Source organism: Garra rufa, chromosome 1 (assembly GCF_049309525.1).
Source record: "Garra rufa chromosome 1, GarRuf1.0, whole genome shotgun sequence".
Classification (NCBI taxonomy): Eukaryota; Metazoa; Chordata; class Actinopteri; order Cypriniformes; family Cyprinidae; genus Garra; species Garra rufa.
Genome location: NC_133361.1, coordinates 41,154,373 through 41,176,648, shown reverse-complemented (window position 1 = coordinate 41,176,648; position 22,276 = coordinate 41,154,373). Strand labels below are relative to the sequence as shown.

The 22,276-nt window shown below is 37.2% G+C and overlaps 1 protein-coding gene across 1 annotated transcript; it reads right to left on the bottom strand.

Annotated features, from left to right (window-relative positions):
* Positions 1-2,032: 2,032 nt before the first annotated feature.
* kmt5c (lysine methyltransferase 5C) lies at positions 2,033-20,469 on the bottom strand. Its single transcript, XM_073840735.1, has 9 exons — positions 20,261-20,469; positions 16,943-17,075; positions 15,829-15,994; positions 11,679-11,788; positions 11,390-11,553; positions 11,259-11,278; positions 9,087-9,223; positions 8,751-8,911; positions 2,033-8,546 (listed from the first exon to the last, which is right to left on the bottom strand). Exons 2-9 carry the CDS (start codon positions 17,053-17,055, stop codon positions 3,064-3,066), a joined length of 6,354 nt encoding a protein of 2,117 aa, XP_073696836.1. The 5' UTR covers positions 17,056-17,075; positions 20,261-20,469; the 3' UTR covers positions 2,033-3,063.
* Positions 20,470-22,276: the final 1,807 nt, after the last annotated feature.

Sequence of the window (22,276 nt, the reverse complement as noted above, 5' to 3'; positions counted from 1 at the left end):
CCTGTCTCACACTGAAGCACTATAAAATGGAGGATGCTACTGTATATCTCTCTCTTTTGTGGCACAAATCCTGCCAGTGAGCAAGGCAGTGTCTTTAAAAGAAGCAAAACCTTGGGTCACCAGATCTGAGTCAACAGCATGAATTGCGGTCTTTCGTCACCTGCTTTAACAGTAAATTGGAGACTGGGTTCTTGAATTGTTACGTCTGCGCAAAGTCACAGTGATACAGCATGGTTTTTGGGACCTACAGTGTTTTTCGCAGTGCCTCAAAGGTTCAGCCGCCTCACTTTCTATCCGCTGCCTTGCTGCCTGTGTCCTCGTTATGAAAAAAGCTGTTCCACTTGGCTTCAGAGTTAACCCTCTGCTCACTGTTGAGAAGAGAAAATGGGTCATGAATGGGGAAAGGGGATGAACAGGAGATAAGAAACAGAAAGGAAGTGGACAAAGGGTTGAAAGGAGAAATAAGGGATGAGAAAGAACCAGAAGTACTGTAACAGAAGCAGCTGAGTGAAAGTACGACATGTATAGAAATGAATAAACAAATAAGGTCCTGTTTTGATTCCTACCGAAAGGTAAAAAATAAAAAATAAATAGAATGCAGACAGCTAAATAGTTTGGAGGAAAAACAAAAAAAGAGGAGGGAGAAACATCAAAAAGATTAGCTGCAAGCTATTAGGAAAGAAGAGAAATAAAGTGTATATTTAAAAAAAATGCATGTGAAGACTAACAGAATAAGATAAGTAGTAGTGAGGGAACAAAAAGAGGCGCTTAAAATAAAAACGCATTGTGGGTGGAACAAATGTGCAAATATATACATAATGCTTTTGCATTTGTATGTGTTTGCAAATAGATGATATGCAGACTAGTTTATGGTCCCTTTTCGCTTCTATGGCTACTCATTTATAGTCTTTGCAGCAATTAGGCCAAATCAGACACTGCAGAAAATACCTGCAAGACCTGTAACCTTGAAGAAATACCTACTGGTAGTGCTCTTCAAAAACACTGATGAAACTTAAATGGCTTCTTCAGCAGGGCTGAAAAAGGAAATATATATTATAGACTCTTCAGCCAGATTAATCTCTTAAAACTATACAAGGCCTAATCAATATAATATGTGATTAACCTATCTGAACCACAAAACCAGTCATAAGGGTCAATTTTTTTAAATTGAGATTTAGATATCTGAAAGATTAATAAATAAGCCTTCCAATGAAACAAATTATTTCCATTTTTTAAGGATAGGACAATATTTGGCCAAGATACAACTATGTGAAAATCTGGATTCTGAATGAGTAAAAAAATAATAATTAATAAATAAAAAATAAAAAACTGCATAAAATCATCTTTAAAGTTGTCCAAATGCAGTTCTTAGAAATGCATATTACAAATCAAAAATTAAGCTTTGATATATTTAAGGTAGGAAATTTACCTAAAAATCCTAATGATTTGTTTTTTGAATAAAAGAATTCTATAATTTTGACCCATACAGTGTATTTATTGGCACAAATAAAAATAAATCCATGCTATTTAAGACTGGTTTTGTTGTCCAGGGTCACATCTAACAATAACGTCAATAAAAATTATAAAAGAAGAGAGAAATGCTCTTTTCCAATAGACAGACAATTTCAGCATGCTAAAATACCATAAACAGATTTATTTAAAATCATTTCATTTTAATTGCATTAATTTCATTTTTTACAATTTTACAGTTGAACATTACAATTTAAAATTTATCTCAAATGTCCTAAGTAACAAACAGGATGGTCATACAAGACAAACCGGAAAAAAGACATTTGAACTGTAGATATTAAAAAACTGTAATATACATTAAGTTCAGTACAATCAAAAAATTAAGTTATATTGAAGCACCATGTTAAGAACATATCAAAATAAATATAATTAATACACTGGCTTTTTATAGACCAAGTACACAACTACGTCATAAACATGTAGGACAGCCCAGGGCTCTCTCTTCATGTCTGCAACTGTTAAAACTGAGAAGAAACCAACAAACGAAAACAAAACAAAAATAAACAAAACACAATATACGGTCGGAGATGATGTCAAGCTTTGCGTCTACGCGACCTACAGGACTACAGTACATTATCGTAACAATATTCTATAAGTGTTAAGTGAGTCTGACTAAGGATCAGCTTCAACATCTCTCTAGAGTAATACAAGTGGTAACTAATTAATTATGCATTGGCCCAATGTATCAAAGCAACACCCAATATGATACAAAACCCTGTGAAGCTGATATAGACAAATGTTTGGTGTTACAAAAAAAAAAAAAAGCACCCAACGCCAAAACACATTTGTGCTTGCAAAGTGTGTGTGATTCTTGTGGAAAAGATGGGATGCTATTCAAACAAAGATGCTGAAGTTTCTGTGATTTGTATGGATTTAATGTAGCAGCTGTTACAGTTCTTTTATAACATGCAGGAATCCCCAAAACCATATACAGGACATCCGAGAGCTGCTCAAAGTATGTGTTTGTCATATGCTGCACACTCTTTTTCAACATAATTGATGGGTATTTAACCCACCCTTAAATTAAAAGCACATGATTGCTGCTCTGGTCCTTCATGTGGTAACTCATCGAGCTTTGCGAGCTGCTAGCCATGCTTATTTTTCTCACATATGATCAGTCACGTGTTCTTTTAACAACTAACTGCAATCTAGACTGCTAACTCTGAACTGAATAGGCTAGGAGGAAATTTCCAGAATGTGGAGAACAATATCCCCATCATGTGGTGAGTCTTACGTACTACAGGACCAACAGAATGTCTATTTTCCCGTTTTAATACAGAAACCACTAGCATGAAAATATTATCCTCTATAATAAGGTACTAAACAAAACTCATCATGTAGCATACAAATAATTAAGTGTGCTAATAAAAATATGTCTTTAAATATTTCAAGAAAACTCTGTTTTGATGCTAAGAACAGGACATTTTACATAAATCCATACAAGTTTAATGAAAACAAAAAAAGGACATCTTATTACACTGAAGTTGTTTTAAATAAATAAAGTTTCAGCATATCAACGACAAATGGTCGTTACTAATCAGTATATTGTAGGTCCAGATCCACTGTACCGTCAGTCACCACAAGCCGAAGTCTTTTAGGCTTGCGATCCGTTATGGGGGTGCTTTGTGAGTGGGAGGTGGAGAAGTGGAGAGAATTATATGGGTGAGTTCCAGTCCCCTGGTGCTGCTGATCCTTGCTGACTTGGCCTCCGTGAACTTTAGACCCTGCGAAACTACTCACAGAGGGAGGAGGTGAGAAGTTTGAGGGACCACATGCCTCCACCACGAGCCGTCCTTGAGTTCCCGAAGGCTCCATTAGACAATGGTAAGTGTAATTTGCAGGTCCTGAACCAGAATAATTCAAGTTTTCTCCATCCTCACTGTACCCCAGAGTCACCGAATGATCTCCGGTGAAGTTCACCACGTAAGACTGGTGAGGAGGTTGACCGTGCTCAAAGGTGGTTGACTGGGTTTTAACCATAGGGACCTCATGGATTGCGGATTCTCTGTACCCCAGATGAGGACTGCTGTGCTGCGATGCAGGAGGTGAAAGGGAGGAGCTGAAGTTGAAGTCAGAAGAATCACAGTGAGAAATAGTCGGACACATCTGATTCTTACTGGGTTGGATAGTAGACACTCCAGAAAGTTGAGTGTTTTGAGTGGGAGCCACAACAGCATGGGGTTTTTCCAATTTGGAGAATTTGCTTTGTGTTGCACTGTAACATTGAGAACCTTGAGATGAGGAAAACAAAAACGTGGAGGGCATGGATGGATCTTTATCGCTCCTTGAGATCTGGGGCTTTAGACCTGGATTGTTCTTGAAGATGTTTGCTGTGGTTTTGCTGGAGCTGATGAAATAAACAGGGTGAATGCGATCACCTTCCTGACTGGGATTTGCAGGGTACTGTTTGGAAGGGATGTTCTTTGGGTTTTTTGGCAGATTTTCAGCCAATCTTGTGAACCCAGCATTAGGACAACTAGCAGAAGACTCTTTTCCACTGTGAGAACTTGATGGACCCGGACAAGCGTAGATGCTTTCCAGGTTGCTGTGAGATTTTGAGCTGCCTGCAGCCACAGAAATTCGACAAGCATTCTGGCCTCCCTCGGTTTTCGGGACACTCTTGGGGTTTGGGAAAAAAGGAAGCTTCTTGTCATTGCTACGAAAAAGTGCATTGCCAGAGTTGAATGCACCTGGATAGTCAGCAAGTGAGGTGGGCTTATTTCCTACGTGAAGAGAATGGAAGGGCGTGACAAGGTTACTCTGAGGTCCGGCAACATGTAGACTGTGTGTTGGCTGATTTGCAAAGACGGATTCAGATCTAGCTTTTGAGCTATGCAAGTTGAGAGGTCCATGAATTTTGTCTTTAGCGTCAATTTTAGCAAGGTCAGACTCTGAGGACTTCATGTTAACAATGGAATCAAAAAAGTTCAACTTTTTATCCTGAGGATGCATGCGCGCAATTGGGTGCCCAGGCTGTTTAGCACTTGTAGATGCATTGTGAAACATTGTCAAGTCTTTGGGGAGAAACTGTGTCGCAGAATCGTCCTGAACCTGGAGCTCGATAGGAGTTTTTGACAACTCACCATCAGACAAGTACAGATCCTTCTCAGGATCTTGAAGAGGAGCAGAACTCGTGGCGGTATTACAAAGCTTATCTTTGAAGAGCAGTTGAGATGCACCAATAGATGAGGATGCATCGGACTGGGCAAAGACAATATCTGGGAAACTTAGCTCCTCACCGCTACTGAAGTTACTCACTGGGCTTGGGGATCCTAGGTAAGGAGTCTCCGGATTCCAGGCATCAGATGGACTTTGGGAGAAGGGGCTGCTGAAGGACCCAGTGTTATGTGGTTCACCAGGACAGTAATCTATTAAAGAGCCTGCCAAGTTGTTCTGAGCAGGCATCTGATCATAGCTTTCGAGATTCAAACATGGGAAGTCAAGCACATCTTCGGAATAGTTACTAAAGCTGCACTCTGTGGCAAAGGGAGAAATGGGAGGAGACTGAATTTGAGAAGAGGATACACTGGTGTTAGAGGGCACACTTTTCTCACATATTTGTGATTGGCTCAGAGCCTGGAGTTTGGACAGACTTTTATTAATCTGTAACAAATTGTGACTCAAGCAAATATCATTGCTTCCTTTACTGTCAGTTCTACTAACTGCAGTCTTGGAACTATCAAAATTGTCTGACACTGGCTCTCTTACATTCTCTTTTGCTTGAACACTCCCACTGGCCTGACTTACTCCTGCAAGCCCATCATAACCAGGAGAGTAAAGCGACAACGGAGAAAGGGATATTGGTAAGGGTGAAGTCTCAAAACTCAGTGGATCTCTGAAGGTCTCAGTCGCCTTGATACAACTGCGCCCCGCAACTGGTTGTTGGCATGAAGATGGCTTTTCCTCTTTAACTTTGCCGTGAGGCATCTGTTCCACTATTGCTGCTGTGGAGAAGACAGATGTTAATTTCTTTGGCTCCCTGTGCACAGCATCAGTGCTCCCATCTTCATTGTGAGCTTCTTTCCACTCTACCTCCCACTTGCCTTCAGCTCTCCTGCACAATTTAATCAGAGGTAACGGTTTATTGTCAATGTCCACCTCAATTTTTGGATCAGGTGATTTTTGTTGTAGCTGCTTGTCGGTAACATCGCCGCTGTCTTCAACAATTTCTTTTGGTGTACTAACGTTCTTCTTGTTAATGCGAACAGCTGATAATTTCTGTTGTCTTTTACATGGCTTAGATGCACATTCTTTTCTGCAGTGTTCTAGCACGTCTTGAACAGCTTTGGTGGCTTTCTCCAAACCTACGCCATTATCGGTTTCCCCATGACCCCGAATTCTCTCCATTTCTGCATTAAGAATCGAGACAGAATCCAAAATGGCTCTAAAAGGGTCAGCTAAAGTCAAGGATTGCTGTGGGCTTGATTTATCCACATCACCTTTTGCTGCTCCAGAAGACTCCATTGCCCACTCCTTTCCTCTTTTCCTCTTAAGTCGGATTCTGACGTTTACCTTCTGCTCTTCATCCGTCTTATCTGAAACATTTGAGGTAGACAACTCATCTCCGGTGGCATCTTCAATGTTATCCGTGATGTCAAAGTCCCCTGGTCCTTTACTTCTTCCTTCTACTCCTTTGTCACTTTTCGCTTGGTTTTCCTCTCCCACGTTGACTGCTCCTTTAATTTTGGATGTTTCACTCTTAGGGTCATTGATTGTGCTCTCACAAACATCTACAGTACTCGTGCTATCCTTGCATTCAGAAACTCTGACGTTGCTCCTCCCTGGTCCACGATGAGCACTCTGAAGACCTTTACAGAGTTGTTTAGATGAACTCTTTATCAACTTGGATGAGCCACGCTTTTTGGACCCAACACTGACAATGTTTTTGTGAGCTGAACTTGATTCTGGTATTGAAGATTTCAACAAGGTTGTATCCACAGTGCTGCTTTCACTTGGCTTAGGTATCAGATTGTCTGAGTTGGGTTCTTTGCCTTTACTGACATCAGTACATGCTGTTGCAGGTACATTAACATCCTGTTCTGGGTCTGTATCGAGCGATTCCCGAAATGCTCGCTTCTTCAGAGGGATGCTGCTCTGGGGACTATGATCCAGAGAAACCATGCCCATGGATGGAGGTTCGGAGGAAATCAAAGTGTTTTCCGACTTTTTCACTTCATGTATATTTGGCTGATCAGCTGCCTTGAGTCCTTGTGCATCACGTTTGTCCTTTGTCTTTTTATTGTCAGCAAGTGATAGTGTCTTCATCTTATCAGCTTTACTACTGTAACTGCACAGAGGTTGGTGGTCATTAGCGTCTTTACCTTGTTGACTAAACTTGCAACTCAAACTCTTTCTAAAATCTGTCAACAGTACCTTTGCCTCTTTAACAACAACAGTCCTGTTACCAAAACGTGCTGTTAACACTTTCTTTTTTAAGTTGTTTGCTTCAACGGTTACCTCTTCCTGCTTCTCAATGCTGCTTTCCTTATCTTTTACCTCAGGTATGCACTCAACATGTGTTTGTTTCTCACCCTTGTCTGCCCTCTTCCGTTTCTTTACAGCATCTCCTGTTTTTTTGGGCATTGCGACTTCAACAGTCGCAACCGTAACAACTTTATTATCTTGCTTACCTTCAATTTCATGCTCACTGTGGCTATCCTTACTGTGCACATCCACAAGCTCTTTCACAACAGGTTGTGTGACTGCATTTTTGCCAATCTCTAAATCACATGTTACTTTTAGGTACTTATCTGCACTCTCCATATTTACTGGTGTGAAATACAACTCCTTTACGCCTTTCTTACCTTGCCTATTCCTTTCTTTGCTCGCATTAACTTTTGTGCTCTGCTGTACTGATGCTGATGCTGTAACCTCGTCTCTTCTACTGTCTGCACTTTCGACCTCTGGCTTTCCTGGGATAGCCACCCTGACCAGACTGACTCTGAGGTAACGATTTGACCCTGAGAGGAGAGAGACAGGACTATTAAGAGATGGAGAAGACAAGGAGGGCGTAACGCTTACAGCACTAGTAGAGACAGACTGCCTGTGGTTTTGCTTGTTATCCCCTGAGGTTTCTGAAGCTACACAAGAACCAACATCACCTGCCCTAGGAGCAATGGAACCACCAATCTGTCTCCCGTCGCCAGCCACTTCCCTGAGGCAATCCCTAAAGACTCTCTGCTGCGTCTCTCTGATCACCGTGCTCTCTGTTTGTGATGATTTGTCACTGTTAGTTCCAGTGTCTCCATCAACGTGTACAGATTTATCAGTACTTGGTTTACCTGGAGAGATTAAAACAGGGTTAGTAGTGTCTTTGGACTCAACCTCGCTTGATATTTGCTGCTTCCCATCTTGTGTCTGTGAGTCAGAGCATTCATTTTGCCCTGTTGAGAGTTTAGAGTTGGACTTGATCAGTCTGGTCCTCCTTTTGTTGAATTTGGAGAGTTTAGATCGAGTCCTTGCTTTGAGACTGGTCAGACGACTACGAAGTATATTCCTGGTCCTTGAGGAAATGCCCTGGTGGACAATTCTGACAGATGATGCATCAATGTTACGTCCCTTGGCCTTCATGCCATCTCTTTCATGTCCACTGGAAACACATCCAAGAGTAAAGGGTTTGAATCTAATGACGGGGTCTCCGTTTAACATTTCTCTATCCTCATCTCTTCTCTCCTCCGGTCCATTTATGCTAGAATTACTGAGTGGTGGAGAGACAGATTTGCCGTTCCTCATGATCCTCTCTGGTTTTGGTCGCTCTTTCTCAATTAGGTATAGCAGGGCCCTTTCTTTGCTCAAGGGGTCCTTACAGCTTAATAGGAAATTTGTGCTGTGCTGATAGAGGCAGATGCTCAGCTCCTTTAGCTTGAGGTGAGGCAAGGACGATAAGAGATTTTGTGTTCTCTTTTCCACCTGTTTGCAATGCTCCTCCCTCCTCCACCTATCAGTCTTTCTCATCTTGCTCAAAACAAGGGCGTTCCTCTTTGTCCGTTGGGAAAATGTATTCCTCATTGGCAAGGCTGACAGAAGAATGAGACAAGAAGAATAGACAGGCTGAGTTAAGTGGCTGGCAATAATGGGATTATGACAATACAGGCCATTTCACCACTGCATGGGATGCTTAATTACATCCTTTGTAAACCTACGTTCAAAACATGTACATTTTACTCCAGGACACAAGTAATTAGAGAAATAACTAAATATGAATGGCATAACAAGCATACCCGAGTTTGATACAGTTAGAAATGGCTTTGGGGTGCCATTTCCTCGATTCCTGTTAAGCCTCAGGTCGGTTTCTCTGAACTCATATTTCTGTCCTGAAGGATCCCCGGAGCAAGCCACATCTGGTGACTGGTCTCTCTTCTTAAATGATCCCTCTCCCCTCCTGCATAGATTGGCATCATTAAAGTTGTGATAAAAGCAGATTTAAATGCATCTCTGCCATTAAAAACCTAATTGACATTAAAACTAATACAGTTCAGACCAATTACAAGCATCCATTGAGATAATTGTGCGTTATGGATCCAACATTATTATAATATTAATGTATATTGTCTCACCTCTCACATGTGCAACATTCACACATTTCATTATTCTCCCCAAAAAAGCTGTCCCCATAGTAACAGGTAATCTCCTCCCCCGGTGAGATGGGCCGCACCACTTTTACACAAGCTCCATTCTTATCTCCAGGGACAAACTAATAGGAGGAACAGAAACAGTATGAGCAAATTACTTTTCAGTATACACTGTGTGAGTATAATCTATTTAGTCGTATGCCAGGAAACAAGTGAAAACAAATTAAGGAAATGTAATTAAAAAAAATTGTGATGCCCTGTTAGGACTGAAGTCAGTTTTGCTCAAGATAGAATAACTATAAAATAGAAAATACACAATAAAAGTGAAACATTTCATGGTTTCATTTTCAAACAATAATACTGTGTCATATTATTTGGGCATTAAAATTAATTTACAGATAAACTATGGTTAAAAATATTTTGAATACTATACTCAACCAGACTGTATTCAATCAAAAGTACAATAAAACAGTTATACAACAATTTAAAATAACAATTCTATTTTAATATATTTTAAAATGTAATTTATTCCAGTAATAGTTTACAAATTTTATTCAGGATTCTTAAATAAAGATTGAAATCTTTTGTAATACTATGAATGCCTTAACTCTTACTTTGATTGATTTAATGCAACTTTGCTAAACAGAATGATTCATTTCTAAAAAAAAAAAAAAAAAAAAAAAAAGCTTCTTTTAAAAGCTAGGCTTAAATGTTTATTTATATGTAAAAATAATCTTCAAAATTCTGTAAATGGCACAATATTTTAAGTTACCACAATCTACACATGAGAAATGTTAATTTCTGAAACAGTGCCCTTTACCAGTATATTTTCTTCCCTTTACAACAAAACAGTACACCGTCTCATGTTTATCCTACCACGTAAAAAAAAAATTCCATGTAATAAACACTTCTGCTTGCATTATCATCATTGGTAGGTTTGTCATGATACCACAAGTTCAGTAATCCATATCAATACCAGTGATATGTAATAATTCTTCAAATCATTCGATACCATAGCAAAAACTGTTTTGCTGGACACTCCATACTATTTAAATAAATAATAGATTAAAACAATACCATATAGCCTTCAAGTACAAACTGCTTTCTTAATTATTCAAGACAAGTAATTACATGAAGAACAAAGAAACAAATGACATGAAACAAAACAAAACGTTCTTACAAGGCTTATCAAAGCCACTAAAGCGATCCACAAATGAGCAGTAAATGGTTGTCTTTATCTTGTCAACGCTGCAGTTTGATAATTGTTAAAGAAACAACAGACAGTGACAGGTCTATTAGGCTGCATTTCACCACTTGCACAGATCTATTGTGACATAACAGATTCTTGTCTTGTCTGTTTACTTTCAAGATGCCAAGATGGGGATTTGACCAAGAAGTGCATCACACACAGATGCGTAGCACAAAATACCCTAAGCACATCAGACTGAGTCAGACTGCATGTGGGTATCAAATCAGTCACTTGTACTAAATAAAAATTGTATCATTTTATATATATTGTAGAATGAACACAAACATGAAAACTGAAAGCAAGTTAAAGAATTTCCTTACTCTCTTTCATCAGATAACTTTACAGACAAATCTAATGATTCAGTTGTATATTAATCTACATCTGTGACTCTGGACCACAAAACCTTAAGTCTTAAGTAGCATGGGTATATTTGTAGCAACAGCCAACAATGGGTCAAAATGATAAATTTTTCTTTTACGCCAAAACTCATTAGGATATTAAGTAAAGATCATGTTCCTTGAAAATATTCTGTAAATTTCCTACCGTAAATATACCAAAACTTAAGTTTTGTTTAGCAATTTGTATTGCTAAGTACTTCAGTTGGACAACGTTAAAGGCGATTTTCTCAATATTTTGATTTTTTTGCCCCCTTAGATTCCAGATTTTCAAATACTTATATTTCTCAGCCAAATATTATTCTATCCTAACAGGTCACCATACATCAATGAAAAGCTTATTTATTCAGCTTGTGATGTAGGTGATAAACCTAAATTTAAAAAAAAAAAAATTACCCTTATGACTGGTTTTGTGCTCCAGGGTCACATTAAGGCTGCAAGATACACTATATATATACAGGGTCTTTGTAAAACTGATACCAATGATTAACTACTAAAGCAAAAGTATCTTACCTTACAGTTGGGTCTGCAGTCTTCTCATAAACAAAAACGAAAGAGGAAAAAAAAAAAAAATGCAATCAGATCCTGTACCTTCCCAAAGACAGTATTTTGATATATCACTATATGCATACAGGCTCTCTCACCATGATTGATGAAGGCAGCCGGCCCCAACCAAAGCTGAGCGCATCTCTTGCGCGTCGAGTACATCACACTGAAGTCATTCACTCCTGCTCTGAGGACGGCACTATCCTCAGGGCTCAGCTCAGCTATACAGCCCTGCAGTACCTCCACCCGTTCTCCCACAAGCCTGGAGAATTGAACATGGTCATATCCTTAAATATGGTGGTCAACAGAATTTAAAAAGTAGGCCTGTTTATTATGAGTTAGGATTAAATAATTAACACATTTATTCTAACATATATTGATTCTGACCAGTGTCGGGTGGATGTGATTTTGGCTCCATTAGTCTCGGAGGAATAGCGGTTACACGGCTCAATGTTCACTCCACTGTCCAACAGAAATGCTGTCATATAGCGATACATCTGAAGAAAAGAGATGAGTAAGTTAAAATAGTTTTTAAAGCACACTGCCATATGCATTAAAGGGATAGTTCACCCAAAAATAAAAATGTTGTTGTTCATTAAATTACAGTTGAACCACTGATATCACACGGACTATTTTAACAATGTCCTTACTACCTTTCTGGACCTTGAACGTGGTAGTTGTGTTGCCATCTATACAGGGTCAGAAAGCTCTCGAACTTCATCAAAAATATCTTATATCTTTATATTTGTGTTCCGAAGATGAACAAAGGTCTTATGGATTTGGAATGACATGAGTAATTAATGACACTTTTTATTTTGGGGTGAACTATCCCTTTTATTTTATTACTTGAATAAAAAAATAAATAAATGTAATACACTGTGCTTGTCTTTAAATTGGATGGATTGAAGGGAGAAAGGAAGGCAGGAAGTAAGGAAGGGAAAAAGGGGGTGCTTCTCATTTTTATTTGCCCATTATAGTTTCCTTTCCTCCAGTCATAGCTTCATCCCAACCCCTTAGGATGAGAGGAAAGGATACAAGGACAAAAAATGAGGATGGAGGAATCAAAGGAAAGCTTATTTGTACATTGGAATATTCTTGATCACTCAAGCATTACTTCAAAGCGTCACCAGCTATGCTCAGTGGATCTATCTTTGTGTTGTTACCGTTTTGGTTATTTAATACATTCATAATACATATTGTATTTATAAAGCAAGGTGCCCTCTTGAAAAATACGAGATGTGTGGTTTATTTAATTCCTCTATTCTCTTTTTCTTTCTATGCATACTTCCCTTACAAATAAGTAATGAGAAGCACTCAGTGAGTGAGGGGAAAGAAAGAAAGAAAGAAAGAAAGAAAGAAAGAAAGAAAGAAAGAAAGAAAGAAAGAAAGAAAGAAAGAAAGAAAGAAAGAAAGAAAGAAAGAAAGAAAGAAAGAAAGAAAGAAAGAAAGAAAGAAAGAAAGAAAGAAAGAAAGAAAGAAAGAAAGAAAGAAAGAAAGAAAGAAAGAAAGAAAGAAAGAAAGAAAGAAAGAAAGAAAGAAAGAACTAAGAAAGAAAGAAAAGCTTATTGGAATATTCTTGATCACTCAAGCATTACTTCAAAGCGTCACCAGCTATGCTCAGTGGATCTATCTTTGTGTTGTTAACGTTTTGGTTATTTAATACATTCATAATACATATTCTATTTATAAAGCAAGGTGCCCTCTTGGAAAATACGAGATGTGTGGTTTATTTAAACTGAGGGGAAAGAAAGAGAGAAAGAAAGAAAGAAAGAAAGAGAGAAAGAAAGAAAGAAAGAAAGAAAGAAAGAAAGAAAGAAAGAGAAAGAAAAAGAAAGAGAAAGAAAGAGAGAAAAAGAAAGAGAAAGAGAAAAAGAAAGAAAGAAAAAGAAAGAGAAAGAAAGAAAAAGAAAGAAAGAAAGAAAGAAAGAAAGAAAGAAAGAAAGAAAGAAAGAAAGAAAGAAAGAAAGAAAGAAAGAAAGAAAGAAAGAAAGAAAAAGAAAGAAAGAAAAAGAAAGAAAGAAAAAAAAAGAAAGAAAAAGAAAGAAAAAAAAAAAAGAAAGAGAAAGAAAGAAAGAAAGAAAGAAAGAAAGAAAGAAAGAAAGAAAGAAAGAAAAAGAAAGAAAGAAATTGTCCTACATTGCTGCAGAAGTACCAACCCAGTGTTTACAAAGTGAACTTGCAAATAAGATCAAACGCCCTTTACAAAAAAAGATAAAACAGTGGTATAGGGCGATTTTGAAGTTGCAGGAGAAAATGAGATGGGAGTTTTCTGACATACTCTAACTGTCATGAACCGGAACACACAGAGTACACACAGAGCTAGACAAGACGAGCATTTGAGGTTGAAAAATGTATATAAATTGTATTTGTTTATAAAATAACCAATTGTTTTGCTAGATAAGACCCTTCTTTTCTTGGCTGTGATCATTTAGAGCCCTTTGAAGCTGCATTTTGGAAGTTCAAACTCGGGGGCACCATAGAAGTCCATTATATGGAGAGAAATCCTGAAATGTTTTCCTCAAAAAACAATTTCTTTACGACTGAAGAAAGAAAGACATGAACATCTTGGATGACAAGGGGGTGAGTACATTATCTATACATTTTTGTTCTGAAAGTGAACTACTCCTTTAAGACAGCGCCTATTTGAAAATGTGCTTTGCCGATTTCGGGGAGCTTCAGGCAATCACCTCACCGATATTTACCGTTGACTTTGATGTCTCTGTAGTGGTTAAACATTAGATAAAATTGTTTTGGGGTAATTCTAACAGGTAATCTTTGGTGTCATGAATAGATGAAGATAAAGATGAAAACAGGCAATTCTGTTTGATATATTATTTCGTTTCATTGTAATACATTCCCTGAACTACATTTCTGCAGCTATTAATATATTTAAATGACAACAAAAAGAGGCAGTGGTGTTTGATATCATTTTGTTTTATTGTAATGCGTGTGTGAGTTGCATGAACCACATTTTTGTGGCTATAAATTGGTTTAAATGAAACAGAAAATAGGAAATGCTGTCTGATACAATATTTCACTTCATTGTAATGTACGTACATTCCCTGAACTACATATTTGTGGCTATTGGTATGTTTAAATGAAAGAGGCAGTGGTTTATGATATTATGGCGAACTGAATTACATTATCGAGTACTCTGTTCCATTTGCAAAATTAATGAACTTGCGTTGTCCCGTTACTGGGAGCTCACACACCCGAGTCGAACTTGTGAAGTCCGAATTTCCTAAAATGTACCTTAGGTACCTTAGACCACGGATATGCAGCAGTGTTGTTTTTGACAACCATCTTAGATTTCGTCTTAGTCTTTTGGACTAAAATGCTTATTAGTTTTAGTCAAATTTTAGTCACTTCTATATGTGATAGTTTTAGTCCAATTTTAGTCGACGAAAAGTCAAAAAGGTTTTAGTCTAGTTTTACTCAAAAAAAGGGGAAAAAGTAGTCTTTTAACAAATTAATGTAGGTCAGTAAGTATTTTGCTGTTTGGTAGTGTCACTTATAAGTTGTGAAAATAGCAGATCTATAGTTCAACACATTGTGAGCTTCCGGATCGACTATTTTCACCAATAATTACAATAATGAAGGAATGGTTTTAGACATATATTTGAAATACACCCATAGGTCCTCTCACCCTTTGCGACCACCCTGTGTGCAAACTGCCGCCATCATGGTTAATCGTCTGTCTGTCTGAGTGACAACAATGTGACGTGTTGAGCACGTTGTGCGCTGCACGCCAGGTGGTGGGCGTAACCAAACAAGGATAGAATGCTAATACGGCTTGCCATACTAGTATGGCAAAGAGCATTTAATGCTAAAACGGCTTGCCATAGCGGCAGATACTTTTTAGGTTTTAATTGCAGAAAAAAGCAGAAATGTCGTGCAATTTAAACGTCTGACGGACCACCCACTAACACCCACTAGTCAACGAAAACTCACACACGTCTCGTCATGTTTTAGTCATCAAAGAGCCATTTTTATCTCGTCATCGTCTCGTTATCGTCATGAAAAAAAAAAAAAACAACAACACTGATACACAGACAGCAACAGGTCTGGGGGGAAAAAGTTCTTGGAAAAAAAAGTTCCTGGGACAAATAGTTCCTGGTAATTTCGGTGGAAAAGTGGCCCAACTCTCTGGTCTAATGGGTGTTAAACACAGCAAATGGTAGTAAAAGATTTATTTTGGCCATTTAAACATTTGCAGTTCAAATAACAGTCTTGGGATTGTTCAACTAAAGATTTCAATTAATCAAAAAATCAATATTTCTCCTGTCCTTGTCTATCTTAGGCAAACATTTTTTGGTTCAGTACAGTCCTTATGTGTGCAGAGTGAACAAGGCAAACAACTGATCTAGCAAAAACAAACATGTAGGCAAACATGCTGAAGAAAAGGAAAAACCGTCCTTGCTACACTAGACACAACAACAGCTACACATTCCTCTTTGGTGATAATTATAAACGTGTACAAACAGCAAAAAAAAAAAAAAAAGTCATTCAGAAATTCTGGATAAGATATGATACTTACATGCTGCTTCAACAACTCCTGTCGGTGTGAACCCAGCCCAGTGAAATAGCCACTGACCCATTCTCCATCCAAAAGGGCATCAAAGGTGGCCTGGAAGTCATGCGTCCGCTTGAACCGCAGAAGTGTCTCTCTGAGGTAACCCCATCGCCGGATCTCAGGGGGAGGACTTCATTCACAAATGACAAATTATGAATGGAAAAAAACATTTACAAAACAGTTACAGTCAATAAGCCTAATTTTTTAAAGAAATGAATACTTATTTATCAATGTCACATTAAATTGATCAAAAGTGATGGTAAAGAGAAAGACATTTAAATTGTTACATACAATTTCTATTTCAAACAAAAGCTGTTCTTTTAAACTTTCTATTCATAAAAGAATCTATAACAATAATAAAATGTTTCTTAAGCATTAAATCATCAGATGTGATCCTGGACCACATAACTAGTCTCAAGTAGCATGGGTATATTTGTAGCAATAGCCAAAAATACATTGTATGGGTCAAAATTATCGATTTTTCTTCAATGGCAAAAATCATTAGGATATTTCACATAGGATAGTTATTTAGTAAATTTCCAACTATAATTATATCAAAACTTAATTTTTGATTAGTAATATGCATTGCTAAGAACTACATTTGGACAACTTAAAAATTGATTTTCCCCCCAGATTTTTAAATAATTGTATCTCGGCCAAATATCGTCCTATCCTAACAAACCAATACATCACAAATGCTTATGTATTCAGCTTTCAGATTATGTATAATCTGACACGTGGGTCACATATTAGAATGATTTCTGAAGGATCATGTGACACTGAGGACTGAAGTAATGACTGTTACATTGACTGTTACAATGACTGTAATAAATTACATTGTAAAATATTTAAAAATACATACATTCTAAAATTGTAAATGCTAATAATATTTAATCATATTACGGTTTTTATTTTTTATTAAATTAACGCAGCCTTGGTGTATGTTTCACATTACTATACAAAAGAACAAACATATTAGTACTATCAGAATAACACAATATTTTTCTTCAAATACTGTGCATAAAAACCGTTGATTACGAATAAAGCAGTAGCGCAAACAGTCAAGTATAATAAGTACCTTATGTTCATCTTGTGGGTGCTGAACCCCAGTAAGGGATCCAGTACCAGACTCGTGGCCAGATCATCTGTCTCACAAAGCTCTCTCACACTCATTCTATAAGATCCCTCCATGGTCGCCCACCATCAACATGCTGGAACAAAATGAAGCCTGTGAGTTACATGTTCAAACAGCTGCAAGTCCTTCAAGCATAATAGAGAAGAACCAAAGCAATTATATTTTTTCTTACAGATTTCTAAAAACATAACCTTCGTATCATAGACATAGTACAAGAAAACGCTATAGAGTGGTGTTCAAAACACCTGAGACCAATAGTAAAAATACTTAGTTCATTACAAATTCATTATAATGAATGAAAGGTGAATTTTTGTCCCTAATGAAGGCAGCAGTCAAGCTGCACAAGTGTCCTCCAGCATGATTTGAGATGATACAAAGAGTATCTTAAGCTTCAATGGAAACAAGAACAACAGACCATCTATACTAAGGCCTTGTCCACACAAATACATTTCCGCTTGAAAACACATTTTTCTTTTTTCCACACCGAGATGGTGTTTTTTCCAAGGAAATCTGCTTTTTGAAACCGCTCTTTAACATGGATAATTTTTGCGTTGTGGTGTGGACTGTGAAAATAGAGGCATTTAAAAACAATGATGCATGTTTAGTCATGTGACGCATATTTCTACAGGTATTCACTTTCACACAGTGAAAATCGTTGCTAACGATATGCTACTTTGTACACTCTTCATATCACAGTCCTGCAAAGACAATTTACTTTCAGAATTTTACTCACAATTGCTGTCCTGCAGCAAAATATGAGGGCAGTTGTGTTTTAGATCAAACATATAATGGTGAGTAAGTGCATCAGCGAATGATGAGATATCATATTTTCATAAAACATAATGATCCTGCCAGAAGAATTGCATGAAAACTTATGTCTGTTCCATCTGTATCATCTCTTTGAGGTTTTACACATGCTCAGTAAGGTGAATTTGACATTTTCAGATGTTTCAGTGTGGATGAGAAACTTTGTCATTAATTGTAACGATTCAGTGAGATTTTTGTTTGGACAAGGAGTCTGACAACAGCCAGTGCTCCACACAGAGATCATCCAGTCTGTCTAAACTAAATCCAGAACAACTGGGGCAACGTCTCCAAGATGCTTTAAGAGACCTACCTGCAAAGCTACCTGAAAAACTATGCACAAGTGCACCTAGAGCAAAAGCTGCTTTAAATGCAAATGATGGTCACATCAAATGTTAATATAATTTAGTTAATAGAAGTTAATTGATAAAGAACATTATTTATTTGCTATATTTTATCTTTGAGACAGTTCTTCTGGATTTAGTCTGTCTCATTTTGTTGCGTTTCTTCTTGTCATTCCGGACAGACTGGATGATGATGAGATCAGATCTCTGTGTGGAGCACTGGCTGTTGTCAGACTCCTTGCGCAAACAAAAATCTCACCGGATTTTACAATTAATGGCAAAATGAATGTTTGGAAATGTAAACCTATCCACTACTGACACACTACACCGAATGAAATAAAAAAAGGAAACATCAAAAGAAATATCTGACTTAAAACCATTAATTTTGGCCACCACTGTATCTAACTCTGTCTCTCTCTATATACATATATACACATAGAAATAAAGCATTTTGTATTTAGTGAATGTCTACATAGTTACTTAATAGCACAATAGAAAGAAACCTAAAAATCTGAAAGCACCAGATTTAGTCCACAACTACGTTTTACAGTGTGTAAACAATAAAAAATGTCTGACAAAGCAAAAACATACCATACTTATTTCCTCAGGAAGACATTTTGAAACACTGAGCCAGCCAATGCAGCCGAAGTGTCATCAATCTAGCCTATTTATGATGGGAGATATTTAGTGTATGCCAAGACATTTACTGGATGGATTTTGTCTTAATAAAAAAAAATGTAACAGTGAACATTAAGCAATTGTTATATTATTCAGTTTACACATCCACTAGATGTAAATCTTTCCGGAAAATTCTGACAGAATTCACTGGAAGACAGCATAAAAAGTACTGTATTTGTAATTAAAAAAAAAAGAGGTTCATTTTAAGAGTCTATCCAACCCAAACTGGCACTTCTGTTGATCTCTCTAACTTATGCGTGTTCTTCCATTGCAAACAGGTTAAATCTATTTGGGGGAATTTGAAGTTGTTATCAATCTGCAATTATAAAACGCAATTCTAATTTTTCATTTACAGATATTTTTCTTTCTTTTTTCTGGCAGTGACCATGCGATCAATCTTGTTGTTCGTGTTTTGTTACACTGCCAATGTTTTATTCACAAAAACATTTCTCAAGAATGTGCCTAGATTTGAAGCTGACATTCCCCTTGCTGTAAAATCTCTTAAGCTATTTTACAACAATAGGATAACTTTTTTTTTTTTTTTGCATAAGTTGGGGTGTGTCCTTTTTGACTCCCTTTCTCTTTCCCTTTCACTTTTTGTTGTTGTACTTAAATGCCAAGCTGTTTGATTTCTTACAATTAAAAAAAAAAAAGATATTTAGTGTTCATTGCAGCTGGTTTGCCCAATTTAGGGACACTGTTGTGTATTGCATTGCATAGTGTCCGTTTGTTATAGTGTATTGTAACCATGTCGATTATTGTTGCTGTCTTGCAAGCAAATATTCTCCTCTCGGGGGATTAATAAACGTATAATCCTTCTCTCCACTGACAGGTCAAGAGTCGCACTACAAGGCAGCTATTCAGTCAGAAAACACTTCGGCACTTGAGTTGTAATCGAGTTCGAGTAGTACGCGAGCGTGAAAATAAGAGCTCCGGGAATGCGTGTAAACACCAGTTCAGAAAGCCCTCAGCGGGAGGCGACAATCCAGCCATCACAACTGCAAAAATTACAATATACGAAGACACTCAAGCGGCTAATAAAATAATATTACAGTAAATATTGACGTTACATGCCGCATGGTCTCACAGAGACACCTTCATCCGTCGCCAAGCAGCTTTGATCGCGCCAATTAGTAGTTATTAAACAACACACCTAACTAGAGGTCAAACGATAATTGATCTTTTTTCAATTCATAACTGCTGGTTATTAATAGTCAAAGCCACAAGGGGCCATACATCACTGTCAGACGAGCAGAGTTAACGGACTTCACCCGAAACCACTGGGGTCCAGTTAGCTTATTGGACAACATAAGCTGACCATCGCGGTCCAAATTGAATCTTTAAACACGATATATCTCGCTTTGTATATAAACACGGTTTGCAAAAGCGGTGGAAGCGTCTCTATGTTGTATAATAAACAGAACAGTGCGTTTACCTGACGGGCTTTCCTTCAAATTTCTGGTCGATTTGTCCGTAGTGAATTTCGTCTGTAAGCTAGCAGGCTAGCTCTTCCTGTAGGCTACAAGCGCTGCTGCCATCTGCGCCTGATATCCACATATTCCATGATTTTTTACGTTTCTACAGCGGATATATGATTGTAAATAAAAAAAAATTAAAAGTCGGGTTGAGAAGATTCGCGTATGATACAAACATTAATTTTTCTATACTGCGTTTGTTTTCGAACGTAGAAGTCTCGTCCTGGAGGTGAATTCAACCAATCCTTGACATCCATAGCCGCGCTCCTATTGGTTAGCGTGATGAGTGGCAGAGATCTCTGCGTTATTCCTCTCTTCCTATTGGCTGGCCAAGTTACACGGCGTTGAGATTAGCCAATGGGAGTGCAGATGCTGGAAATACCAAGCTTTTCTACTAATCAGCGACCGAGAAAAGCCCATTCCCCGCCTCGTCTCTTTAACCGTGTCCTGCTGACCTCCTGGAGTTATGCAATATAATAGCAGGCTGTTTGTTGGGCAAAATGCATGTTTGATGGGATTAAGGTTTTCTGGTTATCCTCGGTAGATGTTTAAATATTCATTACCCTCACTGTGCTCTTTGTACGGTTTAAATTTAATATTGAAATACCTTTGTTTGTGCTGTTTGTTGTTGCACATTGTTTCGAAGCAGTAAGGATTGGTTTTAGCTTTTGTATGTTGTTTGAGTTCCAGTTTGAAAATCTTAAATAGCCAAAATAGGATTTCTAATCATTGTAGCCAATGTATGAATACATTATAACAACTTAAAAGAAATATCAAACAAACTTTTTTAACAAACTAAAACCTTTCCTGTGGGTTTTCCAGACTTGGAAATTATGCTTTAAGGCTAGGTGTTGTTTGTCTAATCAATTACAGCCTTGATTCCAGTAATTCAGAAATTGTCGTCTCTTCAATAAGTCCAATACATGACCCTGGACCACAAAAAAAGTCACAAGGGTACATTTTTTTAAATTAAGATTTATACATCTGAAAGCTGAATACATAAGTTTTCCACTGATAATACTAGGATAACATTTGGCCAAGACACAACTATTGGAAATCTAAAATCTGAGGGTGCAAAGAAATCTAAATATTGAGAAAATCGCCTTTAAATTTGTCCAAATTATGTTCTTAGCAATGCATATTACTAAGTTTTGATATATTCACGGTTGGAAATGTACAAAATACCTTAATGAAACATGATCTTTACTTAATATCCTTATGATTTTTGGCATAAAAGAAAATAATTTTGACCCATACAACATATTTTTGGTGATTACTACAAACATACCTGTGCTACTAGGTTCTAGTATTTTAAATAACACCTACTTAAAAGTGGAAAATCTTTTTCATAATACACCAAGATATCCAGTTATTAAAAATATAGAATGAATATTGAAACAACCAGTACAAATACACGGTTTTATTTTGTTTCTGATAGCTGAGAAACAGGATTTATCATTGTAAATCAAATTGCACTGAAAAGGAAAATCTTAAAACCATTTTTTTAAAACCTCTAATTGGCTTATTTCTCATTATGATACAGTTGAAATAATGTACTACAGTGCATTAAGGAAAAACATCCCTGATTGCTTTATAAGAGAAAGGAGGAAGAAAATCACATCATCTAAATAGCCTGTTCTCTGTCAGTAAAACAAAAGTACAATTATATATTAACAAACAACAACAACTCTACTACTAATAAAGTCTTAATCTCAGTGTTGCTGTAAAGCAAATATGATGTGCACAAATATAGCCTTGCTGAGGAGGAGATCAAAGATAAAAGAAAGGCCATCAACCAAAGGAAATACGTCAACTTTTTGCTTTTTTTTAATTGCACATATACTCGATACTCAAAATCCCCCCGAAACACATACAAGATCTATCAGAAAAGAGCGATAGGATTATATTATGGCATTTGATAGATTTGACTGACGATGGCATAGATTTCTCATTTTGTTGCCACTGTTATGTTCTGT

What these genes read in the sequence shown, in the direction of transcription:
- kmt5c (XM_073840735.1), bottom strand. Translation starts at nt 17,055, where the DNA reads ATGGAGGGATCTTATAGAATGAGTGTGAGAGAGCTTTGTGAGACAGAT. An exon ending in AGGAGTTGTTGAAGCAGCAT is followed by an intron (nt 11,789 to 15,828) that starts GTAAGTATCATA and finishes TCTTTTCTTCAG; the next exon opens with ATGTATCGCTATATGACAGC. An exon ending in GAATGTTGCACATGTGAGAG is followed by an intron (nt 8,912 to 9,086) that starts GTGAGACAATAT and finishes CAATCTATGCAG; the next exon opens with GAGGGGAGAGGGATCATTTA.